Here is a 17302-nt window from a genome sequence, read left to right on the forward strand (position 1 = left end):
AGGAGGAAGTGAGTCAGGGCAAGCTACGTGGAAATCAAAAAGAGTGGAAAGAGAAAAGTTGAGATGGAGCCCATGTGACTGCTCTCGGGGTGTGACCCTGAGTAGACACCTGGAAAGAGAAAAGGGGGCTGTCCACAGAAGGAGCCTGGCTGAACACTCTAGCAGAGGCTGGGAAGCAAGGCAGGAAGGGCATGGCGGAGGAGAGGGGAGGGGGAGTACCGTTGAGGGCTTGACCTATCTGGGGGACACTGTAATCTCTAGCCTGGGTTCCCTGAGGAAGGAAAGGGAGGGGTCTATTCCCTTAGAAGGAAGAGCCTCCTCGTCTGCCAACAGTGTCTCCCAGAGGTCAAGCGTGGGATTCGGGTCTAGGGCAAGAATGATGGCAGCGTAGAAAGTTGGCAGCGGGCAGGCGGCCCAGAGCCTACCTCTGGCTGAGAGCTTCTTGGTGTTGATGATCTTGGCAGCATACTCCTGGCCAGCCAGCACCTTCACGCACCTGCGCACCACGGAGAAAGCTCCCCTGGAGGGCAGAGAACAAGACACAGTGAGAGCTGTGTCCCCGGGCTACCAAGAACTCCTGCAGCTGTACCACAGAAAGGGAGGCGGCCTTCATTGGAGCCACCTGTGTCACAAGAGCTACAGGGCCTGGCTTAGGGCAGCAGAGGTCAGAGAGATCCAGAGAGGACCCTAGATCCTTGGCCTCATGCAAAAGGAGCCTCTGGATCTGTAGAAGTTAGATCACCAAGTTATAAAACGTTAGAAGCCCGGGGTGAGAGCCACAGAATCTGGGTCTCTGGGAATCTTTAGAGCTTTGTTCTTGGAACAAGTAATACATCACACAGCTCCGGGTTCAAAGGAGGTAAATACGTAGACCCTGAAATGTCCTGCCTCCACCAGCCTGCGAGTGAGGGGTGCTCTCTCGCTACCATGGCCTCTGTTGCCGGGGCCTGGAGTCCCTCCTTGCTGATCCTCCCCTCACAGACAGCACCAGGTAGGTGTGTGTTTGCTCCTTTCTGCAGTTAGCTTCGTTTTTCCTTTGAGATGGGGTCTGACCGTGTAACCCTGGCTGACCGGGAACTCAGATCCACTGGTCTCTGACTCCCAAGTGCTGGGATTAAAGTCGTGCACCACCACACTCAATAAGGTTGATGTATTTTGAAGGCCCTCTTTCATAGAAAGCTCTTTGTTACATAACGCGTAACTATATGACTGTCCTATAGCCTAGTGGCCTGGCCAGTTTCCTCATTGAAGTCCCCTACTGAAAGGCAGCTGAGCTAGGTTCAGTCTCTAGCTATTAGAAACAACATTCTAATGACCTTGTATGTGTGCATTAGAATTATGTTAACCTTAGCACCCTCAAGACAGAGGCAAGCAGCTCTCTCTCTCTCTCTCTCTCTCTCTCTCTCTCTCTCTCTCTCTCTCTCTCAGAGTTCAGTGCCAGTGGTATACCTTGTGTGTTCCAGGATAGCCAGGGCTACATAGAGAGACCCTGTGACACAAAACAAAAATAAACAAAACAACTTAATTTCCTGTGTGTGCCTGAGTCTATTGGATAAGGCCCATGTGCTAATGTTTTTTGGTTGGGTGGTGGCAGGCAGGTGGCATTTGGCAATTTGGATTGATAATGAAGCTATATGAACTTACTTTCCCACATGTTATGGGTTGACTCTGAATGTCCCCACAGACCATTGTTTTGATTCTCTGCTCCCCAGCCGCTGGCACTGTCTGGGGAGGCTGTGGAACACTTGGGAAGTGAGGTGTGGTTGGCAGAAGCAGGGCTCTGGGGCCCAGCCTCAGGAGGGTCCACCTAACTAACCCTGGATGCAGCCTTGCTCTCTGCTCCTCCTCTTTCTCTTTTTATTTATTTTTGGAGACAGGGTTTCTCTGGAACTCACTCTGTAGATCAGGTTGGCTTTGAACTCACAGAGACCCACCTGCTTCTACCTCCCTAGTGCTGGGATTAAAGGCGTGCACCACCACTCCGGGCTGTTCTCTGCTTCTTGATCTGTCATGATGCGAACAGACTATCATGTGCTGCTACTTCCACGAACTAAGCCACTCTGCCACGTCTGCCTGCTTGGTCACAGAGCACTGAAACTGCAGACCAAGTAAATCTTTCCCCCTGGCACTGCTTCTATCAGGCAATTTTGTCACAGACACACCAGAAAAAATCACACACACACACACACACACACACACACACATACACACACACACACGGGGGGGCGGGAGTGGGGGGAGTGGACCGATTTTCTCTGCCTTTGTCAACATGGTATGTTACTAAGCTTTTCTTTTTGTATATGCTGGTAAGAGGGAATGGCAATTTGGTACAGATTCAGGTGTGTGTGTGTGTGTGTGTGTGTGTGTGTGTGGTGCATGCACAGGAGTGTGCTGGCATGTGTGCTCATGTAAGCACTGTGGAGGCCAGAGCAGCATGTCAGATATCTTCCTCTACCCCTCTTTGCCTTATTGCCTTGAGATACGGTCTTTCACTGAACCAGGAGCTAGCCATCTCAGCTAAGCTGGAAGCTGTCCATCAAATTCCCAGGATGCTCCTGTTTCTGTGCCCCCAGTGCTGGGACTAAAAGCGTATGCAGCCGTGTTTGGCTCCTTATTTCAAAAGAGTTTGAGCATAGAACTGAGGAAAACTAGGTGGAGGGCTGGATCTGAGCTCGAGCTACCGTTTTTGCACTTCATGAAGGACATCTTGTCAACCCGACACACCACCTTGGAAGAGACTTCTAAGGGGCATTGCATCATCACTGTCCTCACACAAATGACAGCCTGAGAAGACTTCTCGGATGCGAGTGTGCTGCTATTGTATGAATCATCCAGACACAGTGCAAAAATCATAGTTCAGAGGCCTCGTGTGTTGAGTGGGGATCAAGACGCTGAGCTCCGGTGTCTTGATCTTCTGGGTTCCTAACACCTATACTGAGTACCACTCCAGTTTTCTGTTGACTGTACTGAGTTCCCAATGGCCCCCCAACTTCCCCCGCACACCTAAGTGAGGGCATGTCCAAGCCACAAGATGCTTAGATGATTCCTATGAACCCTATTATCTGAAAATCTGGGCCATAGTCTCTCTTCTTGCCATTAACATGCGAAGCAGGAGAAATTGTTAGTGGACTCCAAGGAAGCACAAACTCCAAATGAGCACACCCTAGCTGCTCAACACGGGGGAGTGAGAAGCAAGTGGGTGGGAAGGGACAAGGAGGAAAAGAATGGCCAGAATCACATGTACACTGAAGGCCTTGCACGCAATATGCCTTCCCTGGGATGTTGCATTCCACCTGCTTTTCACCAATACGAAAGCAGAGAGACCCCACTCACCTCCCTGACACACTGCCTCTTCTACAGGGTCTTCACTGTACTCCATGAAGCCCCTGGATAGTAAAGGTCACCTGCTATTAGCCACCCCCACACACACACAATACTGGCCACCAAATAAAGGCGGCTTCTTTAATGCCAACCGGTCCTCCTGCTGTCTGCATCCCCATCATCTTGCAAGTCAGTCATGATGCCCTCTAGAGTTAGGGCAGATCTAGAGGTTAAGGGCTCCATTCTACAACACCATGCCCTCACTTCAGGAGCCAACTGTGGGAAGTGGTTCCCCGGGTTGCCCACACTCCTGTCCAACTTTGATAACAACTGGAAGTTCTTACTGCTGTTTCTCAGATTGAAGGATGTTCTATGCTAGCTTAGAGAGCTCAGGGAAGCACGTTTGCCCATTCGTTATACAATGTAAGGCATGGCGAAGAATACAGATGAGCAGCTGGGTGGAGGAGCAGAGGCCAAAGTCTGGGAGATTGGAGCTCAGCTCCACTCCCGCCCACCCCTGGGGCTGAAATGTGGCACTCTGCTGCCCCTTGGAAGTGTTCCCCATCCCAGAAGGTGTCCTGGCCCCCCATGTAAGGTCTCTGTGGGGGCTTCATCATGTGACTGTGACCAGTCACTAATTTGATTTCCAGCCCTCTCGTCTCCCTGGAGAATGAAGAATGAGGCTGAAGATTCCAAGCATCCAATCAGTGCTTGGTTTTTCTGGTGGCCACCTCCATACAGAAACCCACAATTAGTCACCCCATAAGAGCCAAAGATGTTCCTAGCACCTGGAAATCCCAGGAGAATTAAGAGTTTTGTGCTGAGAACTGGGGTCAAAGACCAAATAGGAGAACAAAAAAATACTCCATTCACCCCGATTACCCAGGAAACCGCAAGAGCTTTAGGAGCCCTGCACCAAAAGCCAGGCTAAAAGGATAAATGTGTATTATATTCCACCAGTCTTCGGATCCCACCCCACCCCTGACCTGGCACTTGTGGGACCTACTTACCCACTTTCTTGTCTTTCCCACCCAACTAATGAGTTCCTGTGTCTAGCACTTGGTAACTAGCACTCAGCATCTGGAACCTAGCATCTAACACTTGGTACCCAGTGTCAAATACCACCACCCAGAACCTCCATGAACAAATCCTGCAAGATCAGGCAGTGACTTTAAACACCAGTGAAGGGAACAGAAAGGAGGCAGGAAGGAGAATTTCAGTTGGGGACAGAAATAGGCATTTGAAGACAAGGAGACAACTGATATTTCAGAGGCATCCATCTTGCCTAGGTAGTGGAATGGGCCTGAAAGCCATGATTGGGTTCCTGCCCAGCTAGAGACCTTTATCACCATGAGGCCTTAAAGGGAAGTGTTTTGGTGGCCTCATCTGGGAAGGGTTCTGAGCTGCCTAGAGACTGTAGGGCCTGGCACCTGGACCACGGTGTATTCACAGCTAGAACTCCATTAGTGTGAGTCAGGTGGATGCAATCGATTGCAACATTGAAACACACACGCACACACACACACACACACACACACACACACACACGGACAGAGAGAGAGAGATGCGGGGGAGGGAATTTAACTCTCCTCGTCAGGCAGTTATTTCCTGTCCTATTTCATATTCCACCTCCTGGAATCAACATTGATCGGAAGCTTCACGGTGCTCAAGGAGCAGGAGCCTAGGAGCCACATCGACTGAGCAAGAAAAGCCTCTCTCATGGAACAAGAACAGCTCAGCACACAGGGATGCTGAGTTCCTGAAGGACGTCCTGAACATGTTGCCCGTAGGCAGAGAGGCATAGCCTTCCTCGGTTACTCAGAGGAGGAATTTCTCAAGTGAGGACCCAGCTCCTGACCCCAGGATAACAGATACTCTCAAGCCCGGGTACTGCTAGACTCCTCTTGATCCCACAGCAACCTGAAGACGTCAGAATTATGAGCTCTGCTTCACAGATCCAGAAACTGCAGCCCCAAGTGAGAAGGAATATTTCTAGGGAGTCGGGGAAGAGAACGCAGGGCACTTAAGCCTTTCCTCCTAGCTCCACTAAAGGCAGGAGATTGAAGTTGCCATGAGCTGGGGCTCTAGCTCACAGAGTCTCACCCAGGCTGTCCCCTGATGACCCTGTGACTCTGAACTTCCCCTCTGATCCTCCTTCTCCCCTAAAGAGGGCAGTGGCAGCACCATTCTGGGCGCTCCGGGAGACTAGACGAGGCGGTCATTTCAGACCATGGAGCCCAGGAGTAGGACCACAGAGCACAGGAAACAGCAGAGGATGAACGGGGCTCCATCAACACAGAGGAAGGCTCCCTTCCTGTCATGGTGGGGGAATCAGACAAACAGGGTAGACTGAGTCAGGGAACCAAACAGAGAGTAAGGCGGCCAGCCTGCAGTTTACACTTCTGCTTCTTTCGTCTTTTGTTTAGAAAAAGCGTGTTTGTTCATTCTCATCCTGCATGAGAAGTGAGCCCAGTCCGGAAGCCTTGGCAAAGGGAGGAGTCAGCCCACTCCTCCCAGGCAGGGCTCTGAGCTGAGCCGTGGCCAGCAGGTGAGTAGGCAGGCCAAGGCCCAGCAATGGAAAGACAGGCAGAACAGGAGGCCAAGAGGGCGAAGGTAGGGGGAAAGTGGTCCCAGAGGCGAAAGAGTGGATGCCAGAGTGGAGAGGCGGGGAGGTCTTGAGAATTCCTGTGAAAGTATTCCTGGGTTCCTGATGTGGAGGGGTGTGCTTCCTTAGTCCAAGGACAAGACTGTTCTGGGGGTGGGGGATAGGGGGGCGGGGTAGACAGTGCTCCTGGATGAGAGAGGTCGTGCTCCTGGGTGCAAGAGGGGAAAGGGGGAACATTGCTCCCAGGCACAAGGGGACAGGCGTTAATGATCACCTGGCTGTAGCTGGGTCTGTGATACCATGAGGGCCTAGGTATGATACAGCACAGGTGTGTCACCCTCAGAGTGTACCCGTGTAATCAAGAGACAAAGTTAGGGAGAGGCATGTGTGTGAGACAAAGGAAGCAGGCATCAGGGAGAGGGACTTCCAGATCTCAGGGAGAGGGACTTCCAGATCTCAGGGAGAGGGACTTCCAGATCTCAGCCATTCTGGAGCACTTAGACAGGGGTAGGCCCCGCGGGCTTCGGTTTCTTTGCTGGCAGCAAGAGGCTGAGGGAAGATGAGGCTCAACGGCACAAAGACCTGTCTGTCTTTAGTACTGTATCCTAGCCAGTGGCTCCTGCCTGTCGTGTCGGCAAACGCAGTTCTAAGTAAGAGCGGTCCAACCCGAGTTCAAATCACCATCATCGTCCCGCCCCTTACTAGCCAGTGATGTCATCTCGGTCTGTCTGCCTCCTCCCCCCATAAAATGCGGACAATAGAGTCCCCACCCTGAGCAGTTGCTTCAAGGACTCAGATTCGATAATGAGGCAGACAATGTGTTCAGCGGAGTCCCTGGAGTGTAGTAAATGCTCAAGAAATGATGCCTTGTATGGGCATCATTACGTTCAAGAGGATGAAAACAGCCTCATCGGAAGCAAAATGGACCCTGTCTGCTGAGCTTGGGGGAAAGGAGGGGGGCTGGCAAAGGGGGAAGGGGCCCCTTCCCGGGCTAAGGAGTCCCTCCTGAGTGTGTGCACCAGGAGCGAATGTGAGCACGCTCACACGGAGACCCCACCCAGCATCAGGCAGACAGCGTGAGGACCCAGCAAAGTGCTCTACTGCCAAGAATGTGAAAACGTGCTAATGGGCTGTGAAGAGCCACTGGGAAATCATTTTCTGGCTGACTAGCAGAGCTGGTGTCCTGGTGTCCTGGGTGTGGCCGGCTGCCAGCCACAGGTGCCCATAACCATCTCTGGCCTGGAATCCCTTGCAGGGTTGCCATGGCAGCCGGGGGCAGCACCAAGGGCATGAGATGGGAAATGAGACGTCCAGAGTCCTCGCCCAGCTTGGTTACAAGCTGGCTTATCCAGGCGGGCCTCAGTTTCCCTATGTAAAAGAGGAGTATGATGAATCCTAACCTTACTTCCTCCTGGACACCCCAGGACAGAGCATGTCACCTTCCTCCAGAGTTTCTCAGGGCCTCAGCAGAGAGGAGCATTTCTGCGTGGAGACTTTCTGGGTACAGCCAACTCATGAACTTGTCCTGCGCTCTGCACCCTTGGAGCCTGCTTGTCTAGCGTCCTGACAGTCCCCAGGGTTTCCCTTCATTGGCTGCTTCCATAAACACCTCCTCTCAACTCAGCAGCCTGGTTGCCTGATTCCCCTTTCCTTCATGCTGCCAAACTTCCAGAACAAATGTCCGACATCCGCTGCCTCGTCTTCCCACCTCCTACACTCCGGGAACCCACCGCAATCTGGTCACCGCCCCCAAGGCTCCAGGGAAGAAATGCGTATGCCAGGCTCGCCCACCCGGTACCTCCCCTTCCCCCAGCCCTGGCAGCACCCCATGGGCCTAATCCGCCTAGCCTGCCCCACCCTATGAGAACTTGGTACCCTAAATGCATGGCTTTTGGCTCATCCCCAGGAGCAGTGCTGTTTCTGCCCATTGCCTACCAACTGCCACTCCCTGTTCTCTCTCTCTCGGCATCTGTCCCCTTGCCATTTCCTCCTCCTGTCCTGTAAGGCTATTAGCTGGGCCACCAGGAAGGCTCTAGGCCTTGATGAGCCCATTTACAATGTCATTAAAATGACTCTGTGTCTGTGATGCTCTGGGCAAGGACTGCACTCTTCCTCAACTTCACAAAGGAGCCCGTGACTTCCCCCAAAGGATTAGATCCACCCTAGCCATCACCCCAAGATCCATACGCATGGGTTCTCCTGCCTTTAGAATCCTAGCCCCATTGTTTGAGCTCTTCATTCTCTGGCTGGCATGCTAACTACACCACAGGCATCTTCCAACCAGTCCCTCCCCCGATCTTCCCTTTGTTAAGATCTGTGAACCTTCTCCCTCTCTGGGTCAAGCTGAAGTGATCTCAGAAGGATCCTGACCCATCCTTCTCTGATGTCCAGGACCAACAGAAAGGATCCGCTGTCTGGAGCAGGGTTCGAACCTGGCCCTATTGATCTCAGTAACTTAACCCGGGCAAACTGATCTGTCTGGAAGGAACTCAGAGCAGGTGTGGTTTAAACATCTACAGGATGGCAAAGAGCTAAGGTTGGCCACCAGAGCAGTGTCACCTATTAGACCAGTGTGGGACCCAAGTAGCTGTGTGGGGAGCTGGCATGCCCAGTACATCTTACTACAAAGGTCAATAGGTAAAGGAACTGAGGCCAAGCAAACTTGGACCAAGCCTTCTGACTCAACGCAATGCTCTTCAATACCCTGCACAGTTGGGGTGGGAGACAGCACTGGCTTTAGAGCCATAGCTGTGCTTTAAGTCTGTGAGAAATGGGCAAGATTCCATGTGTCAGAAAAAGAGAGCAGTGTGCAGGGAGGGTGGCCACAGCCTATACAAGCATCCCCCAGTTCTCAAGATCATGAAAGAGCCGTGGCCAGCAGAGTCCATTTGGAAGCAAAAGGAAATCTCACATGAGGCATTTCCAAAGCTCTCAGTCCAGTCAACCTTAAGCAGATCTTTCCTGTCGGTGATGCTAACGGTGGATGAAGTTATGCCCGAGCCCTCTTTTTCTTCTCCTTCTTCTTAGGCAATGCTATTCCTTTCTGAATAATAAGCAAAACTGAGCTATGCCAGTTCCAAATGGCACACTGATGAGAGGAGATAGGGCTGGGACTCGGGGTGCCCTCTGCTTCCTGTGCCCTCTCTTCCTGTCTCCACAGCCCCTCTGAGAGCAGACGGCCACTTGCCACGGCATAATACAGACAGAACATCCCAGGACCCGCTACCGAAACCTCGCCTCTCTCCTCCTGTCCCTGGCGGCGCACCACCCACTCCCAGGCTCCAGAAGATGCTGTGGGGACGAGCTGTCCTGCACTCCCCCAGCTCCAACGCCAACCCAGCAGAAGTCTCTTGGAGGACACAGAAGGCCTCAGAACCGGAAGATTCTGTTTGTTGAAGGGAACACTGAATCAACAGAAGTTCCAACATATTCCCTGTTTTGGTTGCACATGCCTTTTCTTGAATGGGTTACAAAAAGGAAAAATAGGAAATATATGTACATATACATAGTGCCTAGGGGCCAAGCCCGAATTGGACAAAGCAGGGGAAGGCAGAGGCATCCTTGTTCACCACCTCTTCTGACTTGGCCTGTCCCCGCCATGATGCACACCCCCAGAGACTTGCTCTGGTGTCAGAAAGGCTCTGGGGGTAGAGAGTCATGCCCTGGGGTAGGAAGAGGCAGGAAGGTCCAGCTCTATGAGCCACTGACCTTCTGGACCATACTTCCCTATCCATAGAGCAGCAGCGCTATGCCCTGGGTTACTCTCAAAAGAATGGAGAGCATCCCAGCCCCTCGATGTCCCCCAGATCACCCTTGCAAGCATGTTACTAAGTGAGGGCAGGGGTGTTGGTTAGGAGGGTGCCAGGGAGGCCAAGGGCTGTGAACAGGAGCTTGTGTATCTGCCTCGGTGCCATCTCCAGACGATCCTTAGAAAGTTCTCTCTGGTGTTAAGATCAAATCTTTCTCTGCACACTCAGACACTCTGTCCTCTGTGACCCCTTAGTCCCTCCCTGCCAGCTAGGAAAGGAGGCCACGCCCTAAAGAGGGCTCTGTGACCTGTTCAAGTTCCCCCACTCTACCGTGTTTGATGTGACTTCCAGATCTCCACCACCCTGCCAGCCTCCCCTTCCACAGACACCGGCTTTTACTGCTCCTCTTAGGACCTAGCATCCGGAGGTTTGGGAATGGACTCGGCAGACCAGAGAAGAGTGGAACCCCCTGTACCCCCTACCCCCCCCAGGAAGATGTGTACCGCTGACACACCTCAGAGACATCGCCTGAGCTGCGCTGGGATGAGGAACACACTCATGTTCTCTTCCTTCTGTAGAGTTCTCATTCAGCCTCCAGCTCTCAGTGCCACCTCCTCAGAGCATCCTCTCCAATGTCTGTCCCTCTCCAGCAGAATCTCAAGCCTCACAATCCCTGTTTGTGCTCCTAGCTTTTATTCCACTGCATTTTAAGGACCGGGATGGGGGTAATAGTCCCTTTTTTCTCTTTGTTGTTGTTTGGTATTTTGAGACAAGGTGTCGCTGTGTAGCCTTGGCTGATCTGGAACTCAATATGTAGGTCAAGTTGGGCTCGAACTCATGGAGATCCACCTGCCTCTGCCCTCCAAGTGCTGTGATTGCAGGCACGTGCCGCCACAGCCAGCACCCAGCTGCGTCTAAATAATCAGTCCAGCAGAGACTTAGCTTTGGCTTTGTAGCAGATTGTGCACCCCATGAGGGCAGAGACCACATGAGTCCTGCATGTGACACATGATGAGCATAACTCAAGCTGAAGAGGGGGGGCAGAGAAACACGTGTGAGAATAGCCAAAAGGATCACAGATAAATTCCTCCCTTATATGACCCCAAGGTACCAAGACCCCCAGCATGCTATGGCTCAGTAAGTCCCAGGAGCCTTATAACTCTGCCTGATACCATGCCATGGACGCCAAGGATGTAGAGTGCCCGGGCTGGGGCTCAGCAGGGTGGCAGCACTCGGCTTGCCGTAAGTGGGCTCTTCCTAATAGTTCATGGGGATGATCATAAGAGGGCAGGTCTCAAGCAGTGTGCATTCAGGGACGCTGTGAGTCGGGGCAGAGACAAGAAATGGGAGAGGAAGAAACAGAGAAACAGAGAGAGGTAAGTGGTAAGACCCAGTCCAGAAGCCCACCAGATGACATCTTACTGTCCCTTCCCTGGAAGGTGAATTCATGCTATATGTTCTGTGCCAGTGTGTGTGTGTGTGTGTGTGCGTGCACGTGCATGCGAGAGTGCGTGCGTGTGTGTGCACGCACACACACATTGGTCCAGAGGGCTCCCCTCACACCACACAGAGGGCTGCAGCTCCAGGCTGCGGGGACTGCTGACAGCAGTGTCACTGTGCCTTGGAGGGAGGCAGGAGGGAGGGAGGAGGCTTGGAGAGTGTCAGTGTGTCTCAGCTTGTGTGGGGGCGCCTGTGCGGGGGCGGAGGGCTGCAGCATGCACAGAGCATGTGCCTGCTCGCTGTTGCGGAGAAGCCAGGAAAGGCTGTCCCTTCCCCGTCTTGCACCTGTCCCTGCCATCCAGGTCCTGTCTCCCCGTTTCCCATCCTCTCTGGTCCCTCTCACGGTAGCCTCCTGTAGCCTCAGATGAATCAGTCTCCTCTGTGAGGTGTCTCCATCTTTGCAGTGCGTGGACAGTCTCCACAGCCCACTCAGTGTGGGAGCGCAGGATCTACAGTTTTTCTCCCCTGAGGGGGGCCACAGAGTGCAGCATTTCAGACACCCCCCATTTTACTGACAGTAAAGCTAAAGAAAACAAAGAAAAGTGGTTCACCCAAGGTATCCTCGTAAACTCAAGGCCGAAGTGTGGCCAGAAAGTGAGCACACTTCGTCATTATCCCCCTCACTGTCCCCCGCCACCACTAACAAGACCACTGCCCCCTTTCCTTGGCTCATGGGCAAGAAGAAAACGCCTTCACAGATGCAGCACCAGACGGAGCCTTACTCAGCAACCTTGCAGGGGCCAGGCCATAGTCCCTAGAGCCTTCCTGCCACCTCCTGTAGGGCCAGTCTGCTCATCTGTAAAATGGATGACTAAGCCCCACCCACTTCCCTCGGGCATAAGCTAACGGATGGAAGGGTACCATGAGGCCCAGCGGTGCTGGTAGGAGGACTTAGGTACAGAATAACCCTGACTCTAGGTGAGGCTCTGGTGCCTTAGTGTCCTCTCACCACGACCCTGCCCCTTCTGCGTCCAGCTCTGCAGGGCAGGGGGAAATGGCCAAGTACATGCTACCATGCACTGGAACTTGCCTTCCAAAGGGGCCTTGTACATCCGGCACCTAGAAGCCCGGTGCAGGCAGCTGCCTCTAAGCCAGGCCACCACCCACAGTTCCGCCCACCCAAGTGTGGTACAGCATGAAGAGCTGTGGAGGAAGGGGCTTGGGCTCAGGGACCAGCCCCCAGGTGTCTGTCAACCTTGCGGCCACCCACACTCCCAACAGTCTCCCCTACCCTGCGCTGCCTGAGTCAACTTCAGATCCCTGTTTCTAGAGAGAAAAGAGTGGGCTGAGCTCTCTCTCTCTCTCTCTTTCTCTCTCTCTCTCTCTCTCTCTCTCTCTCTCTCTCTCTCTCTCTCTCTCTCTCTCTCTCTCTCTCTCTCTCTCTCTCTCCCCCCCTCCTGGGGCTCCTTCTGCCCAGAGTAGCAGTTGTAGGCCCACAGACCGCGTCTCTGCCTCAGTCATCTCTGCAGGTCAGGCAGATGGAGGCCTGGGGAGGCAATGACTGGAGGAGGCTTCCTACCCCGGGGCCTGCCTGAGGTCGCTATGACTGGAGGAGGCTTCCTACCCCGGGCCTGCCTGAGGTCGCTAGGGTTTCCCTTGCTTCCCCCTTACCCACCCCCACGCCCACTACCACCCTTCCTGCCTTTCTGTTGGTCCTGGACGTCAGAGAAGGATGGGTGAGTGGAAGGGAATGCTGAGGGCTACCCTGGACCACTCTGGTCCTGCAGCTGGCACTGTAGCCCACTCCAAGCGAGCGCTCCTATGACTTCCATCCCAGAGAGGCAGAGAGGAGTGACATCACCTCAGGGTACCTAGAAACAGCCCCATCAACTCCTCTGAATTTATGTGCTTCAGTGCCAGGGAATGGAGGGGGGTCTTTAGTGTGGTAGCATCTAGAAGTTCTAAAAACTCCTATCCAGAGCTATATCAGGCTGGGAGAGGAATCTCTGCTTACACCTAGGCTCCTCGAAGGCCACTGGTGACAAGTCAGTATTCACTGGGCAGAAAGCCAGTAAGTCTTGCTAAAGTGCTAGCCCTCTTCTATGCTGTGTCAACCCAGAGCCCTGACAGAGGTCAAGCAAAGTCTCTTTTTAGGCCCAGCAGAGCTAGGTAACAGGCTGGTTATGGGGACAGAGTTCTGGATGAGGGCACAGCATCTGGGTGACCACTCAGTGTCCTAGCTAGAGGACACATGATCAACTGAAGGGTGAACCCTTCCAACTTCTTCATTGATTCCATCACGGAATAAGAGCCCAAGGAGGTCTTGGCCACCATCTCCCCTAAACAGGACACCCTCTACACAAAAGATAAACCTTGAGAAGGTTCTGCCTCCTCCTTTAGGCCAGCCCAGTCTTTGAGGACAGCAGCCACTGGGTCAGCAACATCCTCCAGAGACCCACTGTGTGTCAGGCTTGAGGCTATGTCTTCACACACCATCTATACAACCCTCACAGCTCTTCAAAGTTCCAGCTTGCTGGTCAGAAAGAGTGGCAGCCCACCCAGTGTCACAGAGATAAGCGTCTCCCTGAACATCCCCACCTTAGTTCGGACTAAGGCTAAGGTGAGGAGCAAAAGCCATCGGACTCTTCCTCCACAGGGCACGCTGGCCTGCGTCACACAGATACCCAAGCCACAACGCTGGCCCACCACAGCCCCTTTTCCTTTACACGAGCATCTTCAAGCACAGGGTCATGCACGGTCTCCCGCGGTCTCACAAGCCCTGTCACCGCATGCAACATTTTGCAGGTTTGTGCATTTTTCTAGGGAATGTCTATTTAGACTTTCATCAGATTCCTGGAGGAATAAATGACCTAAAAAAGGTTAAGAGCACCAATAGTTCTGGAAGGAAGAGGTCTGAAATTGATTGGACAAGGCCTGGGCATCCCTGCCACCCTTGGTTTTCCTGCCACGGCCGAAGCACTGTTCCCTGTACCTTAAAGCTCTACCCCTACCCTAGTGCCTGTTAGCATCCAGGCAGGCAGGGGGTGCTAAGAAGGTCAAGCCAGGCAAATGAGCCCAGTCCTGATGATCCCCACCTCTTATCAGGGCAAAAAAGCACTTTGGTGTCACTCTGATCACTGTAGTCACAGCTCAGCTCCATTTCATTTTGCTCTGTGACGCAGTCATGCCAGAAGCAGCTTTGGGGGTTCCTGAAAGGCGGCTCCAGTCCATTCAGGAAACCATTAGGTTCCGGGTGAACACTAGACATTCTCTGGAAAGGGATTCCAGATAAAGTTAAGACAGTCCGCCAGAGCAGACTTCAAAAACTGTATTCCTGTCCCCCATGTCCAACGCAAAGACACGCAAAAGAGCAGGAAGTCTGGAGACAAATGTGAACACACATTTGCACAAGGGAGCTGGGGTATGTGTAGGTGTCTGAATAGTCTGAGTGTGTGTGTGTGTGTGTGTGTGTATTCAGAGGTTATGCTTATACATAATCATAAGTCCACCTCCCACACATATGCAGACACCAGCATAAGCTCACACATCGCCAAAGCACCCACACAAGTCCATGCCTCACACAGGCATGTGTGTGTGTGTATGTGTGCATGCACTCACACATACACACACTTCCTGTACATATTCCTCAAGATACATGCACACTTAAGAACATTCTGTCCACATTTCTCATCTGTGACCCTATACACTTTACACACACACACACACACACACACACTTCCTGTACATATTCTGTCCGCATTTCTCATCTGTGACCTTATACACTTTACACACATACACACATTCACTGATATTCACATAGCTCTGTCCTGCCACACATGTGCACACAGATGCATGTCCACACCTTCGCTGCAATCTAACCTAGAGCATCTCTTGCATAATTGCACACATGCACCCTTGCAGGGCACACTGACATTTTTAGGCTTTCCGCACAGATGACACACTTGCACATCTATCTCTGCGTGGCGTACTTGCAGCAGAATTTGCGTGCCTTTTCCGTTCACACTGTGCCCAGTGTCAGTTCTTACACAACTCCATCTGCTTCCCATGAAAACCACATTTAGTCTCTCTCAAAAATGCTCACTGACACATGTACCTCCCGGTCTCACACTGGCACACATCTGCTCACAGGGGCCCTTAGTCTCATGCTCCTGCTGCTACAGCAGGAACCAAACAGGGCTGGTACGGGCACTTCTGTGTCCGTGGAGCACCCTACCAAACTGCTCCCCAACTCCTGATCCATCCCAGGACCCCCAGAAGCCCAGCTAGGAACATCTTATATCTGTAGCCTTCTGATCTACCCTAAGAAATCTTTCCTTTTCTCCTTCCCACCCTCCGCAACACCAGAGGCACAACACGGAGGGTAACTTTGCCAAAGGATCACCATTTTTTTGTGCCGCTGCTGCCACAGTGGCATCCCCCAGCTTGCTGGTTGTTCCTCCCCTCCTCCCGACATCACAATCTCTTTCATGTTAACCCCTTCGGTCCTGAAGCCCTTGTTCCTGGCAGGGAACTGGGAAAGGGGGAGAGGATGTGCCACTCTGTACAGTGTCTAAAGTCAGGATCTCCAGGCAAGAGATGATGAACTCTCAATCACTGCAGGTGTCTAAGTTCAACTACAGAAAGATTCCAGCTTGGACTCAGCCAAGTCCCTTTAAAACCCCAAGTTTCTAAGAATCTTTGTGTACCCGGGTCATGTATACTTACATACACAGGCGTGTGCATATACCACCAAACTGTTACCCTTTCAACACACACACACACAACCTGGCTAGATGGGCACATAAATGTGTCAACGCCTGACTCTGGACACCCTGTGCACACATGGTGTCCCCAAACCATGTAGCACGCCTCCCTCTGCATGCACGGGAGAGCTCTGGGCACATAGGCACACACCCCCTGCCCACAGAGGATGATCCCATGCCCTCCAAGACTCCCTGAGGTGTGACTCACTTTCCTAGTTCCTCAAAGAGCTGGTACTCTTCTGTGAATCGGGTGCAGGTGATGGTGGCCATCCCGGCACTGGGCAGGCAGGCGAGGCTTTAGGCTGGGAACTAGGACTGGGATGCTGCTGCTCTGCTCCCAGAACTAGGGGCCACTCGCCTGCCCGTGCTCCTGAGTGCAAATGGAGAACCGGCTTGACTGACGAGCTTGGGGCTTCTGAGCAGGGCACTGTGGCTGCTCACAGCCTCGCGAGCCTTCGTCAGCCTCCAGGTCCCCATGGCAACCACCTCCGAAACGCCCTGTTCCCGTTGCCCCGGTAACTGCCTCCCCAACACCTGCCTGCCTTCCACTTCAAAACCTGCTTCTGTGTTGCCCTGGCCCCAAATACACAATACTGCAGGACTGTGTGGGCCCGGGAGCAAGTGGACCCCATTTTCCCAGGGTGATGTGCCGAGGGGGATGGAGAAGGGGAAGAGAACAAACTTAGTCCACAAGTGATCTTCGCTCTTCCTACCTCCCCCACCTCCAACTATAGGGCCCTTTTAACAGACGGGATGGGATTAAGTGGGGCAAAGAGGCAGTTGCTATGGTAACGGCTAGTGGGTGCCACATTCTGGGATGGTCCTTGAGAAAGACAGGATGTAGTTACCCTGGCAACTTCATCTCCTCTAGAAAGACAGGTATTGCCCCGTTGCCCTGGCAACAGCTGGGTTCTAAGGTTTACAGGGGAATGATGGCTAATTCATCTCTCCCCTTCCCTCCCCCCTTGGAGTCTCTGCAGTTTCTCTGCTCCCTCTGGGATTTGGTCTGGTTGACTTGGTCTCTGCCTCTGCCCTTATTTTGCTCCTGCTCTCTCTGCCTTTTAGCAACTGTGTGTATCACACTGTCACTCTAGCTTGGAGACGTGCAGAGCAGGACCCAGGACTCTGGGAATGGTTCTGGCTGCTTTCTCACCCCTATGTGTCACCCCTGTGCAGCTGGGGCCCTCCTGAGGCCTCTTCCGCAAGCTCTCCCCACCCATGCCCCTAGAGGAACCATGCAGATTTGATCTCCCGGGGCTCATGTCCCAGTTTCTGCTTCGTGTCAAGGTAGGACTGGAGAGAGGCAACTATAATGAGGTAAGCCTTGCTTGGCTCACCCAGCCTGGGCCAGTGGCATGGACATATCCTGTCCTGGAAGCTTCTTTCCCAAACTCTAGTCATCTTCCCTGATGACCTCACCTCTG

The 17302-nt window shown here is 52.9% G+C and overlaps 1 protein-coding gene across 3 annotated transcripts in view; it reads right to left on the minus strand.

Moving 5' to 3' along the window:
• The window catches only part of Camk2a (calcium/calmodulin dependent protein kinase II alpha), a 62065-nt gene extending 45749 nt beyond the window's left edge, over positions 1-16316 (minus strand). For 2 of the 3 annotated variants that reach the window (XM_040741754.1, XM_040741756.1), the window contains exons 1-2: positions 16087-16316; positions 426-520 (exon numbers count right to left, since the gene is read on the minus strand). In XM_040741754.1, the coding sequence (XP_040597688.1) occupies positions 426-520; positions 16087-16148 (157 nt within the window). In that variant the 5' untranslated portion in view covers positions 16149-16316. The remainder of the gene's footprint in view (positions 1-425; positions 521-16086) is intronic. The other variant, XM_040741755.1, reaches the window with a different exon arrangement.
• Positions 16317-17302: the final 986 nt, after the last annotated feature.

The sequence above is a fragment of the Mesocricetus auratus genome, unplaced genomic scaffold, assembly GCF_017639785.1.
Source record: "Mesocricetus auratus isolate SY011 unplaced genomic scaffold, BCM_Maur_2.0 Super-Scaffold_6730, whole genome shotgun sequence".
In the NCBI taxonomy this organism is placed as follows: domain Eukaryota; kingdom Metazoa; phylum Chordata; class Mammalia; order Rodentia; family Cricetidae; genus Mesocricetus; species Mesocricetus auratus.